At 44.0% G+C, this 20,604-nt stretch overlaps 1 protein-coding gene across 2 annotated transcripts in view; it reads right to left on the bottom strand.

The window, feature by feature from the left end:
• Window positions 1-19,577, bottom strand: part of CRLS1 (cardiolipin synthase 1) — a 293,521-nt gene extending 273,944 nt beyond the window's left edge. Inside the window, exon 1 of one of the 2 annotated variants that reach the window (XM_069608273.1) lies at window positions 19,105-19,577. In XM_069608273.1, the coding sequence (XP_069464374.1) occupies window positions 19,105-19,458 (354 nt within the window). In that variant the 5' untranslated portion in view covers window positions 19,459-19,577. The remainder of the gene's footprint in view (window positions 1-19,104) is intronic. The other variant, XM_069608274.1, reaches the window with a different exon arrangement.
• Window positions 19,578-20,604: the final 1,027 nt, after the last annotated feature.

Raw genomic sequence — 20,604 nt, 5'->3', positions numbered from 1 at the left:
CACCAAGCCTGTACCAACTGTGGAAGAGAAACACACATACTGTATTTAAATCAACCTGATAAGTGTACAAACTTTACTTGAAGATGCACCCTGTATCCTATGGCATAGCTGCCCGTACAATGTTACTTAATTGACCAATTAACTTGGACTTTGAAGTGTAGACACATTACAAAAGTGAACACCCATGCAATCCATAACCTTTGGGGCACAGAGAAATATTATTTCATAGTTGAACGTGAAAGACACATAAAATGAACACCGATTTCCCAAAGTGTGAGAAATGTATTCAATTGGCAGACTACATTAATTTGGCAGTGATAGATCAAAGTTACGACAATATAGGAGACAAACATGAAATGTCAGTGGTCAAAATGACATCACATCTGGACTACACTTACTCGTTACTTGGATTGCGAGGGCGAACTGTTACACGAAGTTCGTGCATAAGCACCATCATAATCCTCAACACGGACCTTGTGAGGCAGGCTGCCCTGAAGTCATGCAGCTCGGCAACGCAAAGCGGTGGTGTGTCTTCTTCCGATATGTAGGCCAAGCATCCAGAGTTTTCTCGGCAGCAGCAGTTCTCCTCCTCTGTTGGCATGATCTCACATCGATTGCAGGTACACCAAGTGGAAACGTCTTCCATGTGACTAGGCTCTGGCTCCATCGATTCCTCATCCGGACTTCGTCCGATGCCCCATCGTTTCCGCATCTTTCTCTATCAAGTAATTCTGCCTCGGAATACTCGGCTCGTACTGGTAGGACTGTATTGTTGCCATTATACAACAAAATTGAAATCAATAGTAATGCTAGTATAAGTATCTGTTCGCAGGGGCTCAGTGCAACGAAGATAGCTGAAAACAGCAGAAACGAGTCACAGGCTATACAAAAAAAAAAAAGGTGAAACGGCTGAAAATGCAACTCTGATGTTGTCTGTTGAGATGTTGAGAAAGGGTCTGTTTATAATTATTGTGGAAAGAGGCATCCTGCCTGGAGACACCTCATTAGCGGGCGCACAGAGAACGTTGACACGAGACATGCATTTGTGTTGTCAAATGAGGCATACGTGTCTAGTGACGTCAGCTTCAGGGGCGGGTGATATGATTTAGTGACGCAGGGGCACTTGAATTTAGGGCGATCGATCCACCGATAAGATTAGCACAAGATGGCCATGCCCAGCTCATTGATTTTGCATGAGTAAAAGTGCAAAAAACGAAGGTAAGGTGCATAAGAAACGTTTTACGATCGATCACATGCCCGAGCGCTCGGGACAATTAAAATGCTGAGGACACTATTGCTAAGATTAGAATTAGAGAGCATATTAGTACGATATCTAGTCAAGACATCAAGTACACACTGGCAAAGTCACCATCAAATGGATGACACCAATGGAATACGTTTCTCAGGGCTCACCATGGCAATACCCTCGTCGAGAGGTGGGAACTGTGTACTCAGGTTAAGACGATTAGAAGCTAGGCTTATTTGCAAGCACAGAACTGCATATATTGGATTAAATATGGACCATGAACTATCTGTTTTTCTGTTAATGATTGTATACTGTCAAGAAATGTTAGCTGGTGTACATCTCACATGTTCTGAATATATCTATCCAATTTTATTTGAGAACAATTTATTGTGTGACTGGATACATCTGTGCGTTGCAGTGCGGCCAAACCAGCTATCTTAGACAGGAGAATATGTGCCACTGATGGTAATGGGTGGCACATGACAATGTGGCTTGCACACTAACAGATGGTAAATATGAGTGTTGTGGTAAATCATGCTTTATATTAATGACTGAGTAACTTATTATTTTAGGTACAATATAGGCAAGCCAAGATTCTATGTAAGATCAGCTGTTGAAAGACCTTTCATATGCTAATTGGCGCTCCGGGTCTGCGCTGTTGAACAATGGTTGCAGAATATGATATTGTGGCACGCATAACAATAGATGGCTAATATGAGTGTTGTGGTCTATGGCAAGTCTTGCTTCATATTAATAGCGAAGCCATTTGTAATCACAAGTATAAGACAGATATATGCAATACATGTAAGATGTTCCATACATTAATTGGTGCTCCGCGGTTGCAGTGTTTAAGTTGGAATGTGTTCGAATTTTTCTTTGTGTGCAATTAAGCAGCAATCATAAACCTCAAGCTTAAGCGGACTCTACTACCAACATGGCGGACTGTCGCTGCCAGAGACACAGCCATTAGAAGCTTTCTAGTGCCCACATTATTTAAATTTCAGCGGTGAACACACTTGTTTGGATTGTGATCATTACGGCCGAAAAGCTCCTAATACATGTAAATAATGTTATGTTTGCCAAGGACTGAGTTATTGTGGTTACAGTGCTTAGGAGAAAATCCCGTTCTTTATTTTTCTTAGCGATTATGGCGATCATGCCGACGATGCATGCATGGAACTTAACTTGCTCTCGCATTCGCGGTTTGAACACTACACTCGAATCAAGTAATCAGATATTTATAAAGTGGGGTTTCTGCTTTGACAAAGTAATGGACACAAGAGGTGTGTGTATATATTGAATGTCTGAATAGAACACGCATACTTCCATGTTTATTTGTAGAATTGTTGAAGCATTTGCGTGAGTTATTGGCAACACTAAGTTAAGTGTGATCATTGTTTGAGATGAGGGGTTGGGGTGTTTACAACTTCAGAGCATAATTGCCACTGACAAGGAACTTATCTACCTCCCGTTATGTTCCTCATTACGAGGAGGGAGGTTTATGATCATTTCAGGTAGGCTGTGTGCCACTGTGCACAATTTCTTGACTCACATTGTGTATAGCGGTAGTTAGCAAGTTAGGATTGACACACTATATACACATACTTAAATGGATGATGTATATAGTTCAGGATTGACGGTTGATATTTTTTATCTGCATACATTGAAATGGGTGATGTTTAGAAATTGAGAATTGATGGCTGGTTTGTCGGTTGTGGGCATGTACGGATGATCCATGTACACAACGGAACCTCGTTATAGGTGAAGTGAGGATCATACGATTTGTTACAGTGTTCAGCTATGCTTGTCATTTTTGATTTTCACAGTATTAAGACTTGCTGTTTTCTTTACTATATTCTCTCTCTCAACATATTTACAAACGGGATCATATTCTGGATAGTATGTTGTAAACAAACTACATGTGTATAACTTTGTCTTATGGGCTTTCTTTATTTTGTTCATTTGGGTCTTGATTCTAAATTCACTAGCAATTGTATTTTTGTTAACCAATGTGGACTAAAACCCATCTGCACCCCCTTTGCTTTTGGCTTGCCCTACTGTTATCATTAATGATTTATTACCATTAATAATTTGTTTTGTACAGAGTTGCATGTAATTTATGTATTCAGGAATTGTAGCCTGGAAGAAGACCGTTGGGTCGAAACACGCATTGGCTACACTTGTAACTTTCTGTACACATTTATTCAAAAATATAAAAGGAACTTTAAAACAAAATTAATTCACTTATGTTTCTCTGGTTACAGAGAAAAGTATGTACTTTTAACATACGGTTGTCCAGTTCTTGGGATCATTCAAATCTAAAACGTTGGACACAAAAAAAAGATAGCTCCTTAGCTCGGGCATAGGTACAAAAGTTATGGACGCCATCTTTGTGGTTTTTGATTGGTTGCAATTAGCGTTTTATTTAAACGCATGGGTTCAGGAATTCTGCTTCTTTTTGGACAGCTGATTTAGTTAGGCGCTGCTATCTCACTATTTTCAAGAAATCGGGTTCACCCTCACAACACCCCATTTCAATGTGTTCATAAAGAAGTACATTTCAATTACTTTACTGACTATGTCAGACAACAATCACAAAGACTTGTCATTTCATGTAATCATTCGGGATATCAAGGCCTCCAGAGATCCCAAATTGCTGGAGAAAAGCCTCATCATAGTGAAGGTATTTAACATTTCAATTTTAATTATCAATCACAAAGCACATACACCTTGTACTTTACTATAATTTTTAGTGACCGAGCTTGCAGACATGGTCCCCTCCATAATATTTTAAATGGAATTCTCGGGTCATATTTTCCAAATACTCTGGAATCATTTTTACTCACTTTTGGTTTGTTTTTCAACCGGCAGGTAAGTTCTCCCTTTCAGTCTATCCACCTGCTCTCAGAACCTGACTCAGATAATCAGGTTCTGTCTTGGGAAAGGCCTCTGCATTCAGTCACATCTGGAAAAGGCCTGCTTGAGGATAATTCCCATGAGCTACTTCTGGTTAGGAGTACCAATCAGCTTCACCCCAGCTGGACAGGTAATCTTGCTTCACTGCTTTCCCAAAGCTCTCCCCTCTTCGTATGGGTTGGAGTTTATATAAACAGCAAATGCCAGCCATGCAGCATCATTTGATGCAGCAATTTTGGATTGGACAGAGCCTGTGATATGGTTCTTTTACTTACTCATGCCCACTAGGGACCTATTCTCCTCGTTTCTATTGACCCACTGAATGATCTATGTCATAAGGGGATGCGACAGCTATGAGTTAACCTTCCCCCTCAGTGATGAGGATAAACAAATTGACTGAAATATTGTTTTTTGATAATTCTATTGTCGTGAGATATTAATAAAAATTAAATGTCTTATTTATAAAGCACTATACATTCAAATGGTATGTCAAGGCACATCAAGACAAGGGAACGGGGGAGGGGGAGGGGGGAAGAAGGGAGAAAACAACAAACATTCCTACTAGGTCTTGAAACATTCGGAACGTGCAAGTGCCGTAAACAAGAATGAGGGGAAGGGAAAGGAGGAAGACAAACCGTAGCGTTCCTACTAGGTCTTGAGACGATTCGGAATGTTAAAGTGCTTTAACAGAGAAATGGGGAGGAGAGGACGTGAGTGTGAATAGGCAGGGAAGAAGGCATGTTCATATTCATAAGAATATTCTGAATCTCGCAATATAATTTATGTTTGTCACTGTATGCATAACAGTTATTAAAACGTGTGAATAATGAATAACTCATACATTTTAATATATGCATGTGATTCAGGGTTTCCTCCTAAATACAGATTTGTTTTTCAAAAATCAGACAAACATTTCTTAAGTTATAGCCAAAAAGCTATGGTCATTTCTGTCAATTATGTTCTAAACTGACTTTGTATTATCCCTTCCAGCTTCATGTGGGGTTAAATCAACATCCTTGGATGATCTGCTGTCTTTAAACAAGAGGATCATGTTAATAGCATACATTCTTCATGAGGCCATATTGCTCTGCCAAGGTCAGAGGTTAGGGTCTGTTCAAAGCATGGGCGTCTAAGAATGCCCTTAATGAGCTGCCAAACACTGAACTTGTTTATCGTTCCGATGAGTTTAAAAATAAACATCCTGTCATGACCCTTGCCCCTGGCCCTCACTGGCAAGTCAGCCTTCCAGTTAGGGCCAGGTCAAAGGCCTTAAAACATCATCCAAGACTCTCTTGGAGTCAGTTCTGGCGCCTTTGGCGCCAGGCTCATAAATTTACTTGGGACTATTTAACTGGGGGGTGGAGGGGGCGAGTTCAGCCAACATGGAGGCACACACATAGCTCAGTTACAAGGAACTGAGCTATGCAGTCTAGTCTTTTGGGTGTGGCAGGCCTGGGACTACTTTACCTGGACTACTTTACCTGAGACTATTTAAACTGCACCGAAACAGCAGAACATGCTTTGCGTTATTCTGCTGTGGGCAGCGTAACGCTCACTGTGTCCAGTTCTTTGATGCCAGCTTACCTGAAACCAAGGACCTGCAGAGAGAGAAACAACACTACGAAACTTACCTGGAACAGTATACGGTCTTCAATCCATCGCCGACTTCAGTTCCACTCACCAGAATATACGAACTCCATCATCCGGCACCGCATGCATCCTGGAATACCATAACCTGCAAAGAGAAAGAAAGACAGTATTAGTAAGAGTTTACTCACGTTTCCTCCCGAATGAAGAAAGCCACACAATTCTTACCTGGGTAGTCATCTCCTGTTCAGTATTATTGCTGGAACATTACGGCGCTCGGCGAGGAACATCGCAACCTGCAAGCAGAGAAAAGACACAGGTTAGCAATATAAAAGGCGAAACAGCGCAGCGCATTGCGCATTACTCACCGGACAGCATTGCACACACCGCACTTTCGCCTACCGACCCATGCTCATCTTCAAACTGCATGAGAACACCAAAATACCTTTGCATTTCTAAAAGGAAAGAAGCAAGACATTATTATTCGAACTAAGAGGAACTGCATATAAAGACTGTAAAGCAGCAAACCTACGGAGTCGAAGCAGGCCTGGATTCCCACAGGGGGTAAAGAACAATGGGCCAACTAGACTAAAGATTCAGCGATTGCTCTCCTGTCCTGAAGAAGGTTGAATATTGAGTGACGTTATGAGGAGATTGTGTTTCCTCGCCAAGAGAACTCAACCAAAACAGGTTGACAACAGTTTTCAAACCCTCTGAATAGAGACAGAGGGACTCATTGTAAAATAATTGAGTGTTTAATTTACAATTGTTTGATCCACCACTGTGATAGGAATAAGATATCACTCCTGTTTTTCTATCCTTTGTGAATATGATGAATGTATGAAGAAGTTGTGAATGAGCTATGTATGGTATCTGGAGCTAAATTTTATATGAAGATAATCACTGTATACAAGTTTGTATAATATAGTATGTATTTGTACACTAAATACAAAGCTACTAGGATTTAAACAACAGACAGCTGTCATCTCTAGTCTAGTTGGCCCATTGTTCTTTATCCCATTATAGAATTGCCTGAAGGGCCATAGACCGTAATCAGGCTTCCCTTATTATCTTTTCCCACAGGGGGGGGCCTTGCACCAGTGAAGTAACTTGGTCGCTGCTCGCTCCCCACATCTACGCGCCCCTGCCACGAGGAGCAGGGCAGAGAATCCACCTTTTACAGTATTAATACTCATCTTTACACAGAGGCCTTACCAAGGGACCAGGAGAGGGTTCGAGAGTGCAAATCATCCAACCAGGGCTGGGTGGCGTCCCTGTGGATACCAGGTGAGCGTAACACATCCGTGAATTTGGAATGAATGCCCAATTTAAAGCTTGCATTTAATATATGTTGTGCAATTTGTAAACAAGTCTTCAAGTAAAGACATATGTGCCCTTTGTGTAATGCCTTGATCAAAGTGAATGTGATAAGGTCTGTAAAACTCCTGCTTTCAAGAAAGCTGGCACTTGCATAAACATATAGTTTCAGATGAACTAAAGTTTAAAGGATGTAAAAGCAACACAAGATAGATTTTGTCCCAAGTAATAGAAATCTGCTATTGGCATTGTTTTTATTCATGTTGACAACATGTGTGTTCTGCTCATAGAGACAATAGACCTCTGGTGTGATTTGCAATAACTTTTCGCGCCTTGAAACACTTGTGTATAGGAGTGTTACAAATGCCATATCATATTATATAATTTTCGTAATAGTAAATATTTTAAATTCTTCCGTTTATATTATGCTCCCTTTTCCCATGGAAACAAAAAGGCAACAGCAACTTTAAAATCCCTTTTCTTGCATTACAGCCTTCAATATAGCAAGTGTTTTCGAACGTTTCACATAAAGGACTTGATATTTCTGTGTAAAGCAATTGGAGTTTACATCATGTAAAGGAAATGGTTACATTTAAATCAAATAATACATTAAGAATGCCCAGACAGGCAGCACAAACACTTCCTAGCCTGATTTTTGATGATTTGGCAGCTTTTGCCACCTGTGGAATTTTACAACAGAGGGTGACTTTAACTTGGTCTGGTCCTCCAAGATTGATAGATCATCCAATAAATCCACACATGCCAACACAATGCTGAAGCCGATTCTATGACCTGAATGTTACTAAATTATATAGTGGGCTGCACAGGGAAGAAGTCAACTACACTTTCATTTCACATGTTCATCCGATCTACTCACAGATGGATATTTTTTTAAGCTCATCACTGAAAACGTGCATCGCGGACTCCTCCATTGGATCCATTACGGTCTCTGGACAGGCTTAACTACATTGTCAATTTACTTGTGCCCCTCCCCACCTTATGGGAATGTGTGGCGCTATAACATGAGCTACTATAAGACTGGATGTTGAAAGTCAAACTACACAGGCACACACATTAACCAGGTCTTCATGGAATATCTTCTCAACAAAAGTTCAGAGGCCAATAATTGTTTAATTTATTTATATAGTGCACCTGACCCAGAGGTATCTGGGCGCTTAGGTAAAGGAAGTGGTTACATGGTACAATTATACGGTGGTAACATGATACAGTTATAAAGACAGATTACAGATAATGAGTTCAAATAACAAATGAAAAGCAAAGGTAGGTGGGGAGCATAGGAAAGTATGGGATACGAGGTAGGGAAAGATATTTACATAAGGTAAGGGGAATACAGGGTAGGGACAGGTGTAAGCTAAGTGGTGTTAGTTATTATTCAGTAACCATGAGATGACTTCTGATTGGGACACATTTCAACCGGTTCTTTGTGTTGAGGCCATGCAAATAATGGGAAAGACACAATGTTCTCAAATTAGCAGAAAATAAACTACTAAGTGACTTGCAAGACCACAAGAGATAATACAAATACGATCCAACGTTTCAAGCTCCAGATCAACTGAAAGCCTTTTGGGGACAATTGCACTTGATTTACAGCAAAAGGCCCAAAGGGTTGGTCTTTGATATCCAACAGAAATGTGACCAACCCTCCAATAAAGCAGATAAATTGCTGAATGCTACAATGAGAGGCGTCCATATAAAAAGGTGACGATAAAAGCTTACAGAGACATATACGCACGTGTGATGCTTAGAAATTTCACACATTCAAAGACTTATAAAATATTTTTCTTGGCCGATTGTGGTCATGCAACACAGAGATAGCCGTGCTACACCAGGATTCTGCCCTCATCTCAAACTGAAAGGGAGGCCTTACAGGTAGATGTAACTAAAGTACAAGTATGAGAAGCAATCAAAGCTCTCAAACAAAACAAACAAAAACCTGGGCCCAATGATTTACCATGCGCTTATTATAAGGCTTTCCTATGCCACCAGGCCCCCTTTTTAACCCGCCGCGGTCACTCCCATCCTTACTACCAGCGCAATCACTGACATTTGTGATGAATCCTATGGATCACGCAGATGACACTTCGCTTTCCTTCAGGCTCCCCTCAGCCTCCTCACACCTCTCGCTCATTCCTGTCTATCCGCAATTCAGGATTGGTGCGCCTCCAACGATCTCTGCCTTAATGTCACTGGGACCCCTGCTTTACCTTGCGCACTCTGGCTGCCCGCCTTGCGCCTTCTTCCTTCGCCTTGCTGCGAGGCAAAAAACGTTGGTGTCATCTTCGACTTCACTCTCTTCTCACATCTCGGATGTCGCCAACAAGTCCCACTGCCAGCTGCACCTGCTCAAAGGGACTCTTCCCTTTCTCACTTTCCCTCAGAAGCTCAGTCTCCAGAGCCCTGGTTCTCTATAGGCTGGATTACTACAACAGCCTCCTTCTCAATGTGCCTTCCTCTACTCTCCACCCTCTGCAACTAATCCAGAACCGGACTGCAAGACTTATCCTTAGCCTCAAGACCAGGGACCTATCTCTCCAGCCCTGAAATCTCTCCACTGGCTCCTGGTGACTGCAAGGATCAAGTTCAAACCCCTTTGCATTGTCCACAAGGCTTTCTGGGACTGGGCCCTGCATTATATCCAAAACTCTCTTCCAAAATACCTTCCTTCTCGAGCCCTTTGTTCAGCTACCTGAAACTCTCGAAGGGTTAGACCCTTCTCCAGGCAGAGAGTGGGGAGGTAGATCTCGCTCCTCTGCAGGTGCCTCCCTCTGGAATGGCCTCCATGCACCTCTCAAACTTGAGCCGGACCACCTGAAGTTCCTGAAGCAGCTCAAAATGTTCCGATTCCCCTTTACTTTCTCTCTCCCTCTCCCGCTGACTTACCTGATCTACCTGTCTGCTATACCGACTGGTTGCTTGGCTACCCTCAGAGTCTCACTGGGTACCATGCTCTTTCTTGATCAGCCACCCTTGCACTGCCTCCAGTCCTACCATGCACTTGAGGGCTGTAACTGTAACCCTACAGTGCCGTGTTCTCCTTGCACTTACTAAGAGCATTGCTTCCCTGTTTTCCCCTCCCCTCTCCCTTGCACTTCCTCCCCCTTTCCCCTTGCACTTCTCGTTCTTGCACGATCTGAATGACAAGGCCTAGTAAGATTGTTTGTCTTGTCCTCCCTCTGTCTTCCCTCTCTGTCTTGTCGCGCCTAGAAACACTTGTGTACAGGCGCGTTATAAATGACATATCATATCCCTCACTGAACCCCTGCCTAAAGTCTCCTCCCAGGTAACCAGGGAAAGGCAGACTCTTCCTGGTCCTGAAATTGGGGGTGTGCTCTGCGGAAGAACACCTGAATGGAGAAAAGGCTCAGGGAAGTGGAATATGGAATATGACGCAGTATTTGCCTTCTCTTGAAGGAGGCATTTTTCCTCTTCCACACTATGTAATGGCTTGTTGCCATAATAATCCATCTGTTTCACGGGTTAACCATTTTAGTGTTAGGGGGAATTAGTCAGAAACCCTGTAGGAATAAAATGGATGGGCAGCTTTCTCAAACTCTGGAAACTCAGTTAAACATTTCCCCAACTCCTAAATGTGTAATGGAAGGAAGTTTATAAAAGTTAACAGCATTCCATCTAAAGACCTGCATTCCTCTTTTCTCAAAAAAAAGTCAGAAGATTAACCAGTGTGATATTCCTTCGGGAAAGGTTATAAAAGCTAACTTTGTTGCTGGGGACTACAAGTCCCATAGTTACCTCAGTACTGAGACGGGGGAAGAGGGATGTAGAGGGACAGAACTGTAGGAGTGGTCAGCTAATTAACCTAGATGACCCACACCTGAGGGAGACAGAGGCTTTTATGCCCCCTCAGGTCCAGGTCATAGAGAAGAAGCAGAGGGAAGATGTTTAGGGGGACATGAGCACAAAGCTGGTCATGTCCCCTAGTCCGATAGCACAGCGAGTACAGCGCTCGCTTCAACATCTGTGTCGCAGGTTCGAACCCTGGCAGTGCCAAACTCAGCCTTTCATCCTTACGAAGTCGATACATGAGCACCACACACCGTGGGTAATAATAAGCAGCGCTCAGATACCAGAGGGTCCGCAGCGCTATATAAATGATAAATTTAATTATTAAAGCCTTAATTAACTTAATTTAAAAAAGACATGTTAATAAATATGGAGATTACGGTATCCTGAAGAATTAGACTACACCTACCCCAATGCCCACTATTCTTCCTCAATAATTGATACTTTTTTACCAATGATCTGTAAAGGAATAATATACGACAAGTAGAGATTGGCCTGATCATACTATCGGAACATGCGCCTATTTCCCTGGCACTAAATGTTTCCATTGGACAGAATAAAAAATGGGTAATCAATAAGCGATACTAATTAAGAAATATCATAATCTATTTGCAAATTATGTTAAATAAACCATACCACTGAATTAAAAGGTGCTAATTCAGCACCAGATTAGGGGGGGGGGGGCGCACCTACCACCTGTAGGAGTTAAGAAAGGGGATGGTGGGGGGCAGCTACTTGGGAAATGACCAGGTATTCTAAGCCACAGATGCCCTGTACAAAGGGCTTCACTGAGAACAGTAGGGGTAATGATGCATTGGGTGTAATACCTCAGGGTGGGCTGGACCTGGGAAACCTCGATCTGAAACACGTGACCAATACGACAGGCATCTGCAAAAGGGGGGGGTGGGGCTCAAGCTGCTCATCATGAGAAAGCCAACATAACTAAAACTGCGTGATGCAATTACAGGGCGCTCAGCCAAACTAGCAGCCCTACATGGTAACAGGGAGGGTTGCTGTGCCAGTGTGCTGGTCCCATGACCACCGATGCCCATCGGCACAGAGCTGTGGAAGAGGAAAAATTGACATAATGGTGTTCCTAGGAGAACAAAATGAGACAGTAAGTTCATGAGCTCTGGGGAGGTGGCCAGCCCCCAATGTACTTGCAGTGTTCGCAAAGGTCATTATTCAACAGGTATCATGTGAATGTCCCCTTTCTCACGAGCTGCAGGGTGTCTCGCGTTCCGTTCTCAATGGTGCTGACCAATGGCAGTGTATTAAAGTTCCAGCAGTCAGCACAAATGTTACTTCAGTAACAAGATGTTCTGGGTGAGGTGTGAATAAATGTGGTATCACATGGAGATGCATTGTAAAACTTTATGTTTATAGAGTTTATATAGCGCTTCACACCAAAGCGCTTTACAGTATAACAATACAAGAGAAAGAAGCATATTTACAAACTTGAAACAAACCAGTGGTACAGTACAATTTACTCAAAAGGAGAAGGAGGGGCTCCCAGATGGTCTTGACACCCACGGGTCGTAACAGCATCGAATATAAGGGCATCGAGAGGAGGGGGAGGAAGGGGTTTTGGGGGTGGGGGATAGGGAATGAAAGTCAGGGGGAGAGTGGAGAAGAAGGGCTTTCAGGGAGGAGCGGAAAGATGGGTAAGTAGGGGTGGAGCGGATAGGGAGAGGTAGGGAGTTCCAGTGGAGGGGGCCAAAAGTTGGAAGGAGCGGAAGCGTGAGGAGGCACAAGGTGCAAGGGGACCAGTGAGAAGGTATAGGTCAGCTGAGCGGAGAGAGCGGTGATGCCTACAAACCAATTAAATCCCTGGGAAACAGTGAATTCTCCAACTTGCAAATGGATTTCCGACCATTGTATTCCTTGGTATGAAGCTACTGTTCGTATTCCATTCAGATGTCAGTCTTTCGATCAGAGCCTATCCACTGTTTGATTAGTGCTCACCCAGCTGTAATACAGTGTTGCTTCTTGCCGGTGTTTGCTATACTTTTTGAGTACATGGTTTCAATTATTCTCCAATTGGCAGACCCCTAACTACACCACCAAAACTAATACAGAGAATTGGGACTTATTTAAAGTGGCACGAAGAGATGAGATCAACAAAGTAGCAGAAAGAATTAACAAATATGGGAAAGATCTCAAATATACATTATCAAAAATAAAGCAGGCGAAAAAGCAACATCAAAAAGACAATTCATCTAACAGCAATCCCGTCATTTTCTACGTACTAGATGCAGTAAATGGCTCTTTCGAACGTATGTGCACTCTGCTTGGTACTGTTCTGCATTACGTCAAGGTGATGCTATTCAATTCTATGTCAAGACCGGAGGCTCGGATTATGCTTTCTCTACAACTTTACTGTTCAGCAGCAAAGAAACAGTACCTAAGAACATGAATACAAAATCTAATAAAAACTACAAATACCATGTTTTTCTGAGATTTGTAGTTCATTTCGATTGGTCCTCAACTGACCATGTGATAGTTCCATAAACCAATAAACAAGTCCTCCATGCCTCAAAACTCCTGTCTTCTTTCACTTTCTCCTCTTTCTTTGCTGCTCGGCAGCGAGTTAAGTACAACTTTTATATTATTCCTATTACGTGTGAATGTGAGTTAGACTAATTTAGCACTTGGGTGACACGCGCATTATTTCTGTGTTTGGCGGAGCATATCCGCTAGGTGCAGGCGGCTCAAAGGAGTTGCGGCCGCGACGGGGCTGGGGCACCGGCGGCTGCAGCTCCGCCGACCCGTCAGAGAGGGCACTGTATAACGGAAGGGAGAGCGCGACGGGACCGCGTAGTTCCGGCGCTCTCTCCTTCGTTTTTCATTGCGATTTTCATTCGGTTGGTGAGAAGCACGAGAGATATTCATTCCGGCGAAAGCTATATAATAATAATACGATTTGCCACAGCACGCATCGTACGAACGTAGCGTCCTGTGGAAGAACTCAACAGCGCCCCTGCAGGCTGTCAGTTGATACCGCACCTCATACGGGCACAGTCCCAGGTAAAACCTGTGTTAATATAGTATTATATACGTGATATAATCAGAACCAGGGAGATATTATCAAATTACCTAAAATCTCGTTCTGAGAAGCCCTGGTATATATTTGAATACTATCATTCATAACATAAATTCTCCCCAGGGCCTGAGAATCATGAGCTCCTCCAGTGATGAGGGGAAGGCTAGTGTTAGCCAAAAGAGGAATCATTCAGACATGACTGATGTTTTCCAGTAAGCCCTGGGGGCTTCACTGGGACATAATCCCCAGCAAATAGCGCTGATGGAGGATTGGCTCCGATTCTCTCAGGGCACGGAAGAGGTCAAGTGTCTTAAGGCACGCATGAAATCAAAAGGGGGCAGTAAATCAGCCCATAGGGCAGAAGAGGCCCACCCCCCCCCGGGCTCCCCACCGAAGAAGAAAGGTGGTAAAAGGAAGAGAAAGGGTAAGACGGTGCCTAGCACGGGACGTGAGTCATCCTTTGATTCCTCAGATGAGGGTGAGAATGATTGGGAGGAGGAATACCCCGAGGAAGAGGAAGTGTTATCAATATCCTCATCAGGGGATGAGAGCCATGAAGCGTCAAAGAAAAGGAAGAAGGAGGAGGAGGATGTTGCCGATGAGGGGGATTTCGATCCAGAAGCATTGATCCATCCCAGATCATCAGAATGGGAACCCCCCAGAAGAATTTCGCCATATTTCAAGAAACGCCTGAGGGCGCCCTTAGCCAAAGAGGCTAGAAGCAAGATGAGGGCGGAATGCCCCAGACCACTCCTCCCTGAAGGTGCGGCAGACACTCCCGTAATAGATGATAAAATGATAACTTTTATGAGCAAGTTTACTAAAGATGTGAGGAAGGGTCTTGATAGATCCTGGCGATCGTGCCAGGACAAGATGCTGGATATGACGGGACCCCTCACAAAGATTCTCCAGATGGGAGAAGAAGCGAAAGTAAAAGGGGAGCCGATAGACCCGGCAATCCTTATCGGATGGGCCCAAAGGGCGATATGCATGTTAGGGAACGCTAATCATGCTATAACCACAGAAAGGAGGAGATCTTTGCTAGTAAAGATCGACCCTAAATTGAGTGAGTTAGCCTCCTCAGAATCCACCATCTCGGCGAAGGGGAAGTTGTTTGGGGACTCCTTTATCAAGGAGCTCACCAAATTTGTAAATTCCTATGCAGCTTTGGATAAGGCTCAAGCCTCTCTTAAGAGAGTTTTCGGGAGGCAGATTTTTGGACGGGCCAGCAGAGGAAGGGGTCGTTCGGCTGGCCGGTTCCAATACAATCGATCCTACCAAGACAGAGCGCAATGGAGAGATCATGAGGAGCGCAAACAGACACCTTTCTTCCCATCAAGAGGTAGAGGAAGAGGAAGAAACTGGCGAGGGGAACGTCAGCAAAATAACCCAGGTGAGAATACCAATCCCACATCTAAATATCTTACAAGTAGGTGGGAGAACTGCTCGATTTCTAAAGAATTGGTTGAAAATATTGGGGGATTCCTGGATAATTCAGACCGCTCAAGACTTCTATATAGATTTTCTAGATACACCTCAGCAGGAGAAACCACCAAGAGGGATGGTATTGAACAGGGAAGACAAGATCTTACTGGAAAGGGAATTGAGAGGGCTGGAAAGCAAAAGAGCTATACGACCCGCATCAGATCAGTCAGGAGGTTACATAAGCAATATGTTTCTAGTAAAAGGGAAACACAAGACAAGGCCAATAATAAATCTAAGAGGCCTAAACGGTTATGTGGTGTACAGACACTTCAAAATGGAAGGGATACACCTACTAAGGGATACTCTAATTCAAGGGGACTGGCTAGCCAGGATAGATTTAAAAGATGCATATCTGACTATCCCCATAGCGGAGGAACACTGCAGATTTCTGAGAATCATCTGGGGGGAGGCGACATGGGAGTTTCGATGCCTACCCTTCGGCCTAGCATCGGCACCATGGTGTTTCACCAAGATGATGAAGCCAGTAGTATCACATCTCAGGGCTCAAGGGATAAGACTCATAATATATCTAGACGATATATGCCTGATGTGGCAAGAGAAGGAGACATTGGTGGAACAGATACAGTTAACAATAGACTTATTAGAAAGCCTTGGCTTTATTATAAATTGGGAGAAATCCAGCTTAGTACCAATTCAGACTATGGAATGCCTAGGGTTCATAGTGGACTCGAATCAGGGAACCCTCAGCCTGCCCATTCACAAGGTGAACGAGATCAAGAAGCAGCTGAGACACACACTAGCGAAGGGAGAACTCTCGCTGAGGGATATTGCGAGATTGGTAGGGCGCCTAGCAGCATCAATCCAAGCAATCTTTCCGGGACCCCTTCATTACAGAGCACTCCAGAGGTTGAAGATTTATCACCTCAGGAAAAGCGCATCATACGAATCAAAGGTGAATATCTCCCAAGAAGTGAGGGAAGAGTTGAAATGGTGGCTCATTCACATGGATGCATGGAACGGGAGAGCCATATTTGGTTCATCCCCGGACCTGATCATCGAATCAGATGCCAGCAGATGGGGCTGGGGAGCCCGATGCGGAGACCTGTCGACAGGGGGCAGGTGGTCGGATCAGGAGACGGGTCTCCACATCAACTGCCTGGAATTACTGGCATGATCTTTTGCAGTGAAATGCTGGACCCAGGAGAAGGTCCAATGTTGCGTTCTGCTGAAAATGGATAATGTCTCGGCAGTCAGATATATCAACAGACTGGGAGGGACAAGATCCAGAATTCTAGCAGAACTGGCAAAGGAATTCTGGGAATTTTGTCTGGGAAGGAGAGTTTCAGTGAGGGCAGAGTACCTACCGGGCCAACAGAACGAAGTGGCCGACTGGAACTCCAGATACCTCAGAGACGCCAGCGATTGGAAGCTGGACAAAGGGGTGTTCCAGGAACTAATGTCTCGGTGGGGTCCATGCCAGATCGACCTATTTGCATCGAGATTGAACAGACAATTACCCCGGTTCTTCAGCTGGAGACCGGACCCGGAAGCAGAAGCGACGGATGCTTTTCTGCAATCCTGGGGCCATCAGAGGAACTACGCGTTCCCTCCGTTTTCCATGATAACGAGGACGCTTGCTCAGGTGAGACGTCAGAGTGCATCCCTAATCCTAATAACACCGGATTGGAGAGGACAGGTGTGGTTTCCCAGTCTACTAGAATTGACTTATCAGAACCCACTGATTTTACCCAACAGGGAATTAATCATTCAAGATCCCAGGGGCCTCAGTCACCCTTTAGTGAGGTCAGGAGGACTCAATCTCTTAGCGTGGGTGATTTCAGGGGATCTTGGATTAGGCCAGGACTATCGGACGATGCTGAAAACATCATTAACGAATCCTGGGCCCCAGGGACTCATAAAGCTTATAGGTCAGCATGGGTTAGATGGAGTAGCTGGTGTTTGGAGAGGAACATTCATCCCGATAGAACGGATATAGTTCATCTAGCAAATTTTTTAGCTCAGATGGCAGCGCAAGGTAAGGCGTACAGGACCATTAATACTGCCAGGTCTGCGATATCGGCAGGGCATCCTAGAGTTGAAGGCTTAGCGATTGGGGAACACCCATTAATTTGTAGACTTCTAAGATGAGTAAAGATGCTTAAACCCCCTAGCGAAAAATATAGTCAATTATGGGATGTGGACAAGGTCTTGAGATTATTTTTGACATGGCCAGATAATCAATATTTGACTCGTAAAGCAATTTCAGGCAAGTTAGCCATGCTCTTATGTCTGTTAGCATGTAAGAGATCTTCTGATGTTAGAGCTCTGGAGGTTAACAGGAAAAGTATATCCCCTAACGGAGTGACATTTCTCATTTCAAAGAGGACCAAAACGGGGTTGAGATCTATTTCATATGAATCTTTTCCAAACCAACCAAAATTATGTCCAGTGAGATGCTGAACAGCATACGAAGATATGACGAGGGAAGTAAGACCTCCAGGGATAACTCAATTATTGATAGCAATTTGTAAACCTTTTAAAGCGGTTAGACCGGCTACCATAGCCAGATGGCTCAGGTGGGTGATGGGAGAAGCGGGCATAGATATTGAGAGGTATGGCGCTCATTCAGCTAGAGGAGCGATGGCTACTAAAGCTTATAATATTGGTGCTAGAGTGGAAGACATTATGAGGTCTGCGGATTGGTCGAATGAATCGACCTTTAAAACTTTCTATTTTAAACCCATGGAAAGTGCAACATCGTTAGTGCTATGTAAGCTTTGAACAAGCATAATCCGAGCCTCCGGTCTTGACATAGAATTCAGATTTTCCACACATTCGTTACAGAAAGTCATAATTCTATTAAAGACACAGAGGCGAAGGATTATCCCACCCGATCAATCGTAAGAATGAGATATTTTACATGTCATGTAATATTGTTATTTATGTAATGAATCATACAGGATGTATAATAATTATGAAGATGTTGTTAATAATCAATGTGTTTACAGGTTATTACTAAATGTGGAATTTACGATTGACCCACCCGGTTTCGGTTTATAGTCACCTTTTAAATGTATGTTTCTTAAGAGACGACATCAGACAGCAAACAGGCAGGAATTTGAGAATGGAAGAAGATATCAAAGACGTACAGAACTCATCCTCGCAAGGACAAAGAAAGAGGAGGAAGTGAAAGAAGACAGGAGTTTTGAGGCATGGAGGACTTGTTTATTGGTTTATGGAACTATCACATGGTCAGTTGATGACCAATCGAAATGAACTACAAATCTCAGAAAAACATGGTTATTGTAGTTTTTATTAGATTTTGTATTCATGTTCTTTGGTACTGTTTCTTTGCTGCTGAACAGTAAAGTTGTAGAGAAAGCATAATCCTTCGCCTCTGTGTCTTTAATAGAATTATGACTTTCTGTTACGAATGTGTGGAAAATCTGAATTAAATGCACTGCCAGCATGGGACCAGTCTGAATGATGCCAACTGTGCTTTGTGTGTAACCCGAATGAGATCCACGGTGTGTGACTGATTATGTATGCTGTTGGTGCATAGCCTTGGATATAGCGGGTATGTCTGGGAACCAGGGGTCAAGCGATTTGAGGTCGGTCTGTGAGCTTTTCACTTGATTACTGGGTAAAGTGGGTGTTTCACCTGAGGACTTTGCAACTGTATGGCATTAAATCAGCGGTGCAAGGAAATATGCGGGATTTACCGTACCAGCTCTGAGAGCCTGCGGATGTCTGATGCTGCCGGATCTCCCCCTGGACCTGTAGGGGGCGCTCTCCCTTTGCCTGTGTTGCTGTTGCAGGAGGAGCGGTGCTTTTCCTCCTGGCCGTGCTCACTGGAGCAGAGACGCCGCTGCAAGGAGCAATGCGAGGAAAGCGCCGGGCAGAGGGCGCCATTCCTCAAGGAGGATCCAGCTGCCTGAAGTGGTCGTGTTCCATTCAGCGTCCGCCGCACGGTCTCCGCCCTTATAAAAACACGCTTCCGCCGCCAAGAGCCACACACAGCCCTGTCTACACCCTGCAGCGCCGCTCGCCAGCTGCTAAACGCAGCAACCGAGGCCAGCATGCCGTCCCCTGTGCGAAGTCGAACCGGCCACCGCGGCTAGCACATGCCGTTCAGAGCCTCCATGCAGGGCCAGGGAACGCCCCCTACAGAGTCCTCTCAGAGACCGGAGGACGGGAATGGACACACCGGGCTGGTGCTTCGCGTTTTCACACGCAGCTGCTTTGCGAACGGCCATCTTGGAATGGTGCTCGTTCCCCTGCACTTCTCCATTCCAACTACAATGGATGGATGTATGTATTGTCACGTTTGGCAATGAGGAGTCTGTAAAATGTTGGCGGTGTACATTAAAATTGTAAGAACACGGATCTATACCTACCAACCAACTTTCCCAGTTTGTATATTGGCCATTTTTGGTGGTGTAACTAACCACCAACTATCGCCAACACATTGGTACTGTACAAGAGAAAGGGGAGCTTGGCGGCAGTGAATGGGGTTGGCATGGCAACTTGCCAACTCTTGGTGATGAAATGGCCGAAGCACCTGCTAGGTCATTTTTTTCCATCTGCACATGCTCATTTCCAGCGCACAAAGTGTACATTCCTATAGTACTACGTAGATGTAATCCAATAGTGGCTTGTTTAACGTATTTTCTCAAAACTGGACTACTGTCACAATGTGTGGGGTGACCAGATTGAAAAAGTAAAAAAACGGAACAGTGTAACTAATTTAAAAGTAGGACTTACTCTTGGAAATGGCTGGCAAAGCACTGCACTTCAGTAGCGTTTGGAGGAGAAGGGGGTTTAAGTGTTACTGTTAACATAAACACACATAATTAATTTATCTCAAGCTAACACTATCTTAAGTTGTAAAATGCAGCATTTCTTCTGTGTTAGATTGTGCATTCCTGCCTGCCAGCTATGAAGACCTACTACCAAAAACCGGGACCACTGCAGTTTCCAATGGAAACATAATCTTGAGAAAGGGGGACAGAGCACTAAAATCCGGGACGTTTGGTCACCCTAGTTATGTGCGACTATCTACGCTCTAAATGCGGAGTGATTTCTTTTTCAGATGGCAGCCATTTGCGCTGCTTTTCCCTGGTGGAAGCTATGGGAGAGAAGACGGATCCTTAGCCCACGCATGTAATAATGCAGTGGCACCCACTACACAGAAAAGCACAGGTGCCTCATGCCATCACCCCACCTG

The sequence above is a fragment of the Ambystoma mexicanum genome, chromosome 4q (assembly GCF_040938575.1).
Source record: "Ambystoma mexicanum isolate Mex_15411 chromosome 4q, UKY_AmexF1_1, whole genome shotgun sequence".
In the NCBI taxonomy this organism is placed as follows: Eukaryota; Metazoa; Chordata; class Amphibia; order Caudata; family Ambystomatidae; genus Ambystoma; species Ambystoma mexicanum.
The sequence above is the reverse complement of the archived record's forward strand: the minus strand, read 5'-3'. Positions and strand labels throughout refer to the sequence as shown.